Raw genomic sequence first — 10,968 nt, forward strand, 5'->3', positions numbered from 1 at the left:
TGGCTGAAGTTTCTTGATCCAAGCAGCCTCAGGTTGTTGCAGTTTCTTGTCTCTGCTGTCCCTTCTCTGTTAGGGAAATATACACGCCTTTGGTTTATAGCCCAGGATACCCAGATCCCTGTGGATCCACAAAGGTAATTAAGGAGGCCTGGGACATTTTTTTTAATTTACAAAGCCCAATAGAAACTGTTTCTTTTCAAAGCTGCACAGGCTAACTAAAGCCTCAAGTTTTTTGTGTGTTCAGTTATGTGCCATCAGAGGAGCTCTGTTGGTTTATAACTCCTTAAATGATCTTTCAAAACTTGGGTTCCTTAGGTGAAAAAGATTTCCATAAGGAGACCCTTTGTACTGAAAATTGTGGGAATTCTCAGGTGATTGTACCCATAGATACTGAACCCTTTTTCCAGCATTTGGACTGTTCAGAGAAGGAACAGAGACCACCACCCAAAGCAAACAGATAGCAGTTCTTTAACCTGGGTCAACATTTATTCTCTTGACAGACACTGAAGAGCTATACCAGTTTGCAAAAACAGTGGGAATATTTTTGTTCTGTGTGTATGCACCGAACAGCTGTGCCCTAGGGGCCTGCCTAGTGAGTAGGAAGTTAATTTCACTTTAAGGACAGGTGCTTGTTGCAAGTAGAGGGGTTAGGTCTCTGAGCATCATTTTATTTAGAACCCAAGGAAAAGCAAACAGTGCTACTATGATCCCTCAGACAGCAAGAACTGGCTAATTTTGGATCATCTGTGCTCTGATACCAAGATGTCCAATTGTGAAGATTTTATTAATACAACTAAGCAGCAGGGTACATGTCTGCAATTCCAGCACTCGGGAGGCAAAGGCAGGAGAATTGATAGTTAGAGGCCATCGTGGGCCATGAGACCCTGTCGCAAGACAACAACAAGAAAACTTAACTAACCTAACAAAGTCATCCAGACTCAATCCAGTGTGACAGTTTCTAAACAGATGGCTTCATCCCTTCCTGTTTACTGACATGCAAGGATCTGAAAAAGAATCCAATCTAATTTACAGTAAACATCACACTTCAAGAAAAAGATATGAACAGGTATATATCAAGACCCCACTTGTTCATGCAAGAAGTGAGACCACAGAAAGCTGGTTTACCAACAGAATTTTACCATGAAGCAACCATCAAATAATGAGTTTATTTGTATCTGAAACAATTAAATTCAACATGAACCTTTCCACCGAGTGACTTTATGGGTCATGGCCAACATAGAACTTGGACAGGAAATCCTTTGGTCTTGGTGATTCTGTTTCATGGAAGAACCGCATGAGGTGTGTCCGCTGCTTCCACACATTAATTGTTTCCTCCAGCTCCATCTTTCCCTGCACAAATGAGGGGACAGGTGGTCAGTCAAAGTGGACAAATTGAAGCTCAGGACTCTGTTCTCTGCTCAGCACTGACCTTGGGCAATTAACTGTTCTTTCTAGGCAAATTACTGCATCTGGAAAATGTGGGATTAAATGATCCCTGAGGCCTCTCAAATACTCTTAACTATGGTTTAACTGTTCCCAAGAGGAGACTTTCAGGTTAACATGTTGCATGTTAACATGTTGCATGAGTACATAACTTAACTGCTTTAACTTAAGTTCCTGCTTAACATTTCTTCTGTGTTATTTACTGATCTACACTGAAGCTCCCACTGATGCAATGTGACTGGCTGGGGAACAGGCCCACAATCTGACCCCTTTTGTACAGGACTCAAAGGACCTTTCTGCCTCTTCTAGCTATAAGCTGGCATCCAGATAAAGCAGTAACTTCCAGGAGCAATGTTCAAAAGAGTGTTCAAGCTTTCCTCTTTACACTGTTTTTTAGTTATAAAATGCAAGCCCCAGTGCATTTTTCTCTTCAATAGGTGATGAACCTCAAAGTTCAACTATTTTGCAGCACAGAGCACAGCTGCTGAAGCAGCAGTTGCTTTTAAACTTGAGACAAAATGATCATCTGGGAAGACTAAGAATGAGAAGCACAGGACAAGCTGGCTGATCTTTCAAGTTGGTCACAAGGGTTAGTTACCTTGATGACCAGAAGATCAACCACCCTGGGGTCTGTGACGTGGGCATTCTTCAAAAACATCTCTCGGACTTTATCCCGTCCCTGTTTCACAGTGATGTCTAGCTGGAATGAGTGCACTAAAAAGAAAACATGATTATAGGTAAAAATTACATGGTTTAAACATGTTTTTAGAAACTTAACGGATATTCACTGAACATGTACAGCTTGCCCATTTATTCCATACCAAAGAGCCTCACCCTGAGCTCAGTACTTGAGGATGTGAAGGCATGGCTCAATGACCTTACATTTTGTTTGGGGAAAATAAGATCACTACATTTGAAAGATAGTACAGTTCAAAATACGAACAACCTGGGTTCAACTCTCAGCTATATCCTGGGTAAGTTAGTAATTTTATGTTTGAGTCTGTTTATCTGTGACATGAAGGTAAGAACACCCCTAATTCCAGAGCTGTTGTAAGAATTTCACAAGATAATGCAAAATGTTTATAATAGTGTCTGGCATTGAATAAGCTCTTCACAAATGTTAACATTTATTTAACTCAGTAAGCTGCCCAGACTGGAACTTGCAATCCTCCTACCTCAGCCTCCCAAGTAGCTGGGAGTGTAGACACATACCACTGTGCTGGCTATTTTTTTCTTTTTTTTTGTGGTTTTGGGATGGAACCCAGAGTCTTGCACGTACTGGACTCTACCACTGAACTATATTCCTCGTGTTAGCATTATTTTTTATATGCAACAATCAGCAAAATAAGATTAAAGGGTTGATACTTATATAAAATAATGTGGCATAGGCTACAAGTACCTCATGAACTTGGAAGCTGAGGGAATGCTAAGGGTTTGTACAGGGGGGAAGGCTTCAATCCCACAAGCAGGTTATCTAGGAAGGAGAAAGAAGTTAGAGATGTAGCTCCACTTCTCTAGGCCTAAAGTTCTGACTGGAGGGACAGTCATCCATGACTGAAAACATAAAATCATAATAGTCACCAATATTTAGGCAATTAAGTCAGTGCCTAAAACAGTGGCACAACTCAGCAACCTTGAACCTCATATGGCATTGAGGCATATATGAGTGGCCTTTGAAATTTGTGTTTTAGTTACTTGTTTTCTCATCCTCAGCCTTCAGTGTATTTGCTGATGACAAGGGGATGACGGGTCCTGTGTACCAGGTGGAACAGTGATGGAGTGAGAGGCATACCGGGCTGAGAGGACAGCATAGCAAGGCTTGAAGGCTAAAATGAGCATTATGGCTAAGGACCAGCATACTTATTTGATGAGGACAACTTGTGCTATGACTGTTCTTATGATATGTCTAGTCTGTAGACCTATCACATCCAGCTGGGCGTGGGAGCTCACGCCAGTACTCCTAGCACTGGGGAAGTTGAGGCTGAAGGACTGTGAGTTCCAGGCCAGCCTGGGCTATTTAGAGTCCCTATTAAAAACAACAAAAAAACCCCCCAAAAAACTATCACAAACAGCTCTGAAAACCATGAGAGCCATTTAGTGACAGAATTAATAGTAAGTCTGAATCTTTTGTTATACTCACAGCTTAGTGACAACAATGGAAAAATAAAGCTGCAGAGGGAAATACCATGTCGTGTTGCAAAGGAAACAAGGTTTCTGATCTGACCAGGGAATAACTAGCAGAAATCTAGCAAGAACTGTCATCCCAGCTAAATGGGTAAGACAGATGAGACTATTCACACTAGAAATAACTTTTATAATTTATATATTTTTTAATTTGTTTATTATAATAATTTATAATAAGTATATAAGTGGTTCTCATGGAAAGCTACTTACATACATCTCAACTCTGCCTTTACTTTTGTAGCTTATAATCAACTATGGTGGTTGAGTAACATGGGAAATGGTAAGCACTATAAACTTAGGTCTCCCACCTACCCAAAGAGAGCAGGTCAATATTACAGTAGGAATTTTAGAAAAAACACACAGAAAGACAGTAAGATGACAATGAAAAACCAAAACAAACAAAATAATATGGAACCTGGAATTTAGAATCTTTTTTTGGTAGTACTGGGGCTTGAGCTCAAGGTCTTGCGCTTGCCAAGCAGGCACTCTTCCACTCGAGTCATGCCCAGAGCCCTTTTTGCTTTAACTATTTTTCAAATAAGGTCTCGAATTTATGCTTGGGCTGGCCTGGACCACAATCCTATTTATGCTTCCTACATTGATGGGATGACAGGTATACACACTGCACCCATCTTTTATTGGTTGAGATGGGATGGTGTCTTGCTAACTTTTTGCCTGGGCCACTCTGAACCATGATCCTCTCAATCTCCACCTCCTAAGTAGTTAGGATTACAAGCTTCAGCCACCCCTCACGGCCTTGGAATTTAGGATCTTACCACTTGGGAGGAGTCAGACCTAGAGCCTGAATTGCTCAAAGTCATACAACTGCACCCTAGCAGTTACCAAGAAGCAACATTTCTTTTCATTTAGAATCTGGTGCTCTTTTAAGGAAAAAAATATGCTATTAATGCAAGCCTTCCCTGTACTTTTATATCAGATCCCTGCCCAACCTGGACAGCAAAGATGAGATGCTTCTAGGCATTCCTCATGATCTCCTGGACCTTACACTGGATGTATGAATTTTTTCACTTCAGCAAAATGTTCACAATGTGGGCAAGTGCTCAGTGGTGGAGCACTTGCCTAGCATGCATGAGGCCTTGGGGTCCATCCCTAGCACTGTAAAAAGAAAGAAAAAAAGTTTGTATGCACAAGTGCAAAGCTCTTGAAATTTCAGTACATTACAGATCCTGAAGTGTCCATCCTCCCAGGTGAAGAACCCGTCTCTAGTGAGACAAATTCCATAGCTTTGTCCCAGGCATGATATAACAGGGCTTTTTGTTTCAGCACCTTTCCCTATACTTCCTTAACCTCTGGGTTTAATTACCTGGGTATATGCCTATCTCCCTCTCTTGACCATAATTCCCTTGATGACAAGGCTGTGTTTTATTTACTTTTGCATAGCTCTAGACATCTAGTAACTGACCCTGTAGTAAAAGAGGTGCCCAGTGAAATGGAGACTAAGTCAATTAACTTTTTATAGAAACTCCCTTGTAATCTTATGGCCAGCAAACAATATGTATTTTTTTTCCAAAGGAGGGATTCAAAGGCAGTTCTGTCCTTGTGTTTCCATTCCAAACCGGACTTTCAGAGAAACTACAATGGGATAAGTTAGAGTCAGTTTTGGCTTTTTCTCTTTTTGGTGCTAGGGATTGAACTCAGGGTGTCACACATGCAAAGCATCTGAGGTAAGCTGAGCGACATCCCAAGGCCTAAGAACTAGGTAGTAAGAGTTGAACAGTCAGGGTCTGGGTCTTCTATTTATTTTCTGGTGTGACTCTAAATTAGTTTATGTTTCAGTTTGCTCATCTGTAACGTAAGGCAGAGAAACAGAGCCTACCTTAAAATAAGGTGCTATAAAGCATTTAGCATAGTGCTGGACCATTAAGCGCTTAAGTGTTAATTTAGTTATTATCAATACTATTACTTATTTCCAATTCTTGGTTTGGTTCTTCAGCTGGAGTCCCAGTGACAGACAGCATGACACAGTGTAGCACAGGTTTGAGTAACTGACCAGCTACAGATCACTCCTTTTCCCTCTCTCTAATGTCCTGCAACCCCCTACAACTTCTTTCCTCTTCTCAAGACCCTTCTGACTCTAGGAGTTCTGTAGGGGGTTTGTTTCTTATTTTTGAGCCAGGGTCTTGCTATATAGCCTAGGCAGGCCTGGGACTCTTGACCTTCCTGTCTCAGCTTCCCAAGTACTGGGATTATAGGAGTGCATACAGCTAACTCTAGAATGCCTTCCTAGACAGTATTTAAGGGAAGGTTCTGGGAGGGGATGTTTTACAAAGAGGGGATGTTTTACAAAGAGCTGACTTCTGAGAGTCAGGACACGTGGATTTTATCTTTTAACTCAGCCACTGAATAGTACATTCCTCAAACACCCTTCCTAAATCTGGACTTCTTTATCATTCATCTTCCTCCTGCAACAAGAAAGAGTTCTAAGGCTGGCTGAATGGCTCAAGTGGTAGTGGGCTTGCCTAGCATGAGTAAGGCCCTGAGTTCAAACCCCAGTACCACCACTAATATTCTGCTAGACAAATATTCTGTTTTAAATGCACCCCTCCCACTTCCTATGATCACCTGTCCCCAGAAGGCATCTAAATTTGCAGTCTCTGCACAAGCACATCACTTCCTCCTGGGATCCTACTTGTATAGTGTCAGATAGGTTTAAATTCTGGTGACTAGCAACTCTCAAAGTTAATTTGAGAGCCACCATGGTGGTGCATGAGGAAGCTGAGGCAGGAGGATAACAAATTGGAAGTCAGCTTGAGATAGCATGACCCCTATCTTTAAAAAAAAAAAAAAAAAAAAAAAAAAAATCACTGCCTGGCACAGGTGGCTCATGCCTGTAATCCTAGCTACTCAGGAGGCACAGATCAGAAGGATCACGGTTTGAAGCCAGCTGGGACAAATAGTTTGCGAGACCCTATCTCAAAAAAACCTATCACATGCAAAAACAAAGGGCTGGTGGAGTAGCTCATGGTGTAGGCCTTGAGTTCAACTCCCAGCACCACACACACACACAGAACGTCAGCTTGAGGACAGGGACTCTAGAGCACAGTTCTTATACTTCCAAGAACTAGGAAAGCCCTGTAGGCAGCAATAATAACAAAAACAATAGGAGCACCCAATATTTAATGAGTATTAACAAAGTGCCAGGCCCTGCTTTACAGATGAGGAAACAGAGGCACAGTTGGCATAACCTGCCCGAAGTCTCAGTTATTAAAGGGCAGAGGAAAGTGCAGGCTCTGCTGCCTCACACAAGCAAGAAAGTGGTAGTTCTGAAGGGTGCTATGCTATGCTCTCACTCACTCCAAACTGCCTTCCCCACACTAGCAATGATGGTTCAGGTTAAAACACACTAAGTCAAAACCTCTAACAGAATACAATCCCTGACATTTGTACTGCCCTTGACTGCTTAGTGGGATTTCCCCCAGCTTACTCAGTACAGTCTCAGCTCTCAGAGAGTCCATACACTAATCCTTCAGATGAACAGAGTAGGTTCTGCAAGAGAGGGTTCTGCTGCAGTAGGGCCGATCGCCAGAGGGGCAGGAAGACCTAAGGAATACTAGGGCGGGTGGAGCTGGGAGCAAGGCCACCTTGCCTGCGAAGACTTGAAAATGCACGGATTTACCGGACGACCTGGTCCAGTTTTTCTGTAGCGGGGGGACTGGATAATTGCTTACATTCTGCAGCATTTTGGTGACAAAACCTAGTAGCGTCTGGAAATATTTTATGAAACTGTAAGTTGACTGGTTTCCAGGTCCATCAGAGGCTAGCCTGGAGCTGTCTCATCCACAAAACGAGTATGTCACTAACAGTCCCTGCGTCCCCCTCCCCTCCAGAGGCGGAAAAGGTGCTTGGTCACGGACACCGAAGCGCCTAGGGCGCTTAGCTCCGTCCGGATGCTAGCCACCGCAGGTCTGACCTCGGCGCCGCCGTCAGGTCGGGGCCATCACAGGCTGGGGTAACCCGGAGTCGCCTCTGCCCAAGTTGGTGACCTCCGCTAGATCCGTGACACCTTGGGCAGCTGCCTGCGGGCCCCCCCGTGCGCCGCTGCCTCTCACCAGTATTCGGCACCTCCCGATACCAGGCGCGGTAGAGTTCGCGCACCCTCCGTTTGGCCTCGTTCATATCCCGACTGAAAATGGGTTTCACTGAGGTGCCGGCTGCGGCAGCAGCCTGCCTCAGACCGCTCGCAGCCATCTTGCTAAGGAAACCACCTTCCTACCCACCCTCTTCTCGACGTACATGTGCGTCCCGAACGAAAGTCTTTTCTTATTGGCTAAAATGAAGTGCTACGCCCCTGCTCCACGGGCGGACGGAGGACGGCGCTGGGGCTCTCCGATTGGCTGGAGCCCTTCGGTGGGCTGGGAGAAACTGCGAGCTGCGCATGCTCAGTGCAGAAACAGCGCAGCCGTTGTCGGTGCAGCAGTCGCTGTGAGGGCCGAAGGCAGTGCAAGGGGACGTAGCTTCTAGGTCTCCGCCAGCGGCCCGCTGCGCGGTACCTGCGCTCTTTCGTAGTGCGGATGGCGCGCGGCCTGCGGCTCCAGGCCCCCAAAATGACACTAAGGTAGATAATGGCGCCGGCTGCCGTGGCGCTGACCCGGCTCGTTGGCGACATTTTGGCAGCAGCATAGTCTGGTTTTTTTTCTTCTTAAACCCGATACATGTCAAAGCGTCCTTCAGCCTTTAGCTTTTCGGCATTCCTCAGCGCTGGGAGGCAGGTTAGAGCAATAGCTCTTCTTCTTATTACTATTACTATTACTGTTACTATTATTACTTTGTATTTGAGCGGTCTCACATGTAGGCCAGGCTGGCCGCGAGCTGTCCATGGGATTACAGGCGTGTACCGCCACGCCCGGGTTCATCAGCCACATTATACACTCAAGGATTTTTGCATCTCAAACCCTGGCCCCCCAGTGCATCCCCAGTACAACAATAAAAGCCACCGCGGCTCCCTCTGAGAAACAACCCAGAGTCTTGAAGCTGAGAGCAACGTTAGATTGTCCCTCTGGTAGCTGTCTTGGCCGGACTTTTCTCACTGAAGTTATCGCTGGACATCGAGGGGAGCTAAGGAAAAGGAAAAGTAACAGCTAACCACGCGACAGGCTGTGATGTGGTTTCATCTCGGCCAGCCAGGTGGGGACTGGTAGCGTCCCATGTTGCAGGTGAGGGCGGTGCAGAATCACGGTTCCTTGCCACATCAGCCTGACTAGGGGCTCACTGACTTTTTCTGAAAGTGCAGTTGACAGGCAAGGGACAGGCTGAGCTTGCTGTGGGGCCCCAGCCAACACAGATATGGCCCTGCATCACCCAGGATACCTCCTTTTTAAGGGTTAAGGGTGTCTTTTTCCTCCTTTATTTGAAGTATATTTGGATATTTAAATGGATAATACAAAAGAAAATATGTGTAGTAATGTACCACATATACAACTATAATCCCATAAGATACTATAAGATACTGAGCTGAAAAACTTTTATTGCCTAATGACATCATCCTAATGAGGTTACACTGTATTACTACTCTTTTTGGGCCTCCATACATGCATATAATATACTTTGATCAAGTTCATCCCCCTCTATTACTTTCTTATCCCCTCCCCCTTCATTGTCCTATTTTCTTTTTTTTTTATTTTCTTTTTTTTCTTTTATTATTCATATGTGCATACAAGGCTTGGGTCATATCTCCCCCCTGCCCCCACCCCCTCCCTTACCACCCACTCCGCCCCCTCCCTCTCCCCCCAACCCCCTCAATACCCAGCAGAAACTCTTTTGCCCTTATCTCTAATTTTGTTGAAGAGAGAGTATAAGCAATAATAAGAAGGAACAAGGGTTTTTGCTGGTTGAGATAAGGATAGCTATACAGGGCATTGACTCACATTGATTTCCTGTGCGTGGGTGTTACCTTCTAGGTTAAATCTTTTTGATCTCACCTTTTCTCTAGTTCCTGTTCCCCTTTTCCTATTGGCCTCAGTTGCTTTAAGGTATCTGCTTTAGTTTCTCTGCGTTAAGGGCAACAAATGCTAGCTAGTTTTTTAGGTGTCTTACCTATCCTCACCCCTCCCTTGTGTGCTCTCGCTTTTATCATGTGCTCAAAGTCCAGTCCCCTTGTTGTGTTTGCCCTTGATCTAATGTCCACATATGAGGGAGAACATACGATTTTTGGTCTTTTGGGCCAGGCTAACCTCACTCAGAATGATGTTCTCCAATTCCATCCATTTACCAGCGAATGGTAGCATTTCGTTCTTCTTCATGGCTGCATAAAATTCCATTGTGTATAGATACCACATTTTCTTAATCCATTCGTCAGTGCTGGGGCATCTTGGCTGTTTCCATAACTTGGCTATTGTGAATAGTGCCGCAATAAACATGGGTGTGCAGGTGCCTCTGGAGTAACCCGTGTCACAGTCTTTTGGGTATATCATTGCCCTATTTTCATGTCCCAGTTTTTGTTTTTGTTTTGGTTTTTTTTGGTGGTCCTGGGGTTTGAACTCAGGGCAACATCCTTTCTAGTCTGGGTGCTCTACCACTTGAGCCACACCCTTTTTGCTTTGGTTATTTTTGAGGTTAGGTCTCAAGGTTTTGTTCCTGACTGCCTGGATCAGGATCCTCCTACTTTCACTTCCATGAAGCTGGGATGACAGGTGTGTGCCACCATGCCCAGCTTTTTTTGTTGTTGAGATGGGGTTTTATTTACTATTTTGCCCAGGATGACCTTGAACTTACTGATTTGCATTTTTTAAGCAGGTACTCTACTGCTTGAGCCATTCCCCAGCCCTACATTTAAATTTTTAAATATAATTTTTGCTGATTTTTTTTTTGAGACAGGGTCTTGCTATATAACCCAGGCTGGCCTTGAATTTGTGATCCTTTTGTGTCAGACCGCCCCCCTTCCCCTGTGCTGGGATTACAGTCATGTACCACCATATCTGGTCTGAGTGTGTCCTCTTAATGTCCAGTTTATATATTATTATTCTTTTAATGTTTGTTTTAGAGTATATTCCTACTTATTAAAATAAAAGTTAGGGCTGAGACTGAAGCTACTAGTAAGAGTGCTTGTCTTACATGCACAAGGCAGGTCCTTCAGAAGTTATTCCAGAAGAAGGTATTGTTATCACAGGAGTTGACAGCTCCATGTGTTTTATTGTCCACAAGGACCTTCCAGGGGAGCAAAATGTAGAGGTGGAAGATAGTAATCTTGATGATTCTGACCCTGTGGCCAGAAACACAAAGTGTGTTTTGTTTTTTTCTTTTCTTTTTTCTTTTTTTTTTTTTGTAGTACTAGGGTTTGAACTCATGACTTACAAACTTGCTAGGTAGATGCTCTACTGCTTG

At 44.1% G+C, this 10,968-nt stretch overlaps 1 protein-coding gene across 1 annotated transcript; it reads right to left on the minus strand.

Annotated features, from left to right (window-relative positions):
* Positions 1 to 1,147: 1,147 nt before the first annotated feature.
* On the minus strand, positions 1,148 to 7,877 carry Ndufa6 (NADH:ubiquinone oxidoreductase subunit A6). The gene is made up of 3 exons (XM_020168192.2): positions 7,698 to 7,877; positions 2,042 to 2,157; positions 1,148 to 1,350 (listed from the first exon to the last, which is right to left on the minus strand). The coding sequence occupies exons 1-3, from the start codon at positions 7,834 to 7,836 to the stop codon at positions 1,219 to 1,221; spliced, it is 387 nt and encodes a 128-aa protein (XP_020023781.1). The 5' UTR covers positions 7,837 to 7,877; the 3' UTR covers positions 1,148 to 1,218.
* Between the last annotated feature and the right edge of the window lie 3,091 nt (positions 7,878 to 10,968).

This window comes from Castor canadensis, chromosome 8 (assembly GCF_047511655.1).
Source record: "Castor canadensis chromosome 8, mCasCan1.hap1v2, whole genome shotgun sequence".
NCBI lineage: Eukaryota > Metazoa > Chordata > Mammalia > Rodentia > Castoridae > Castor > Castor canadensis.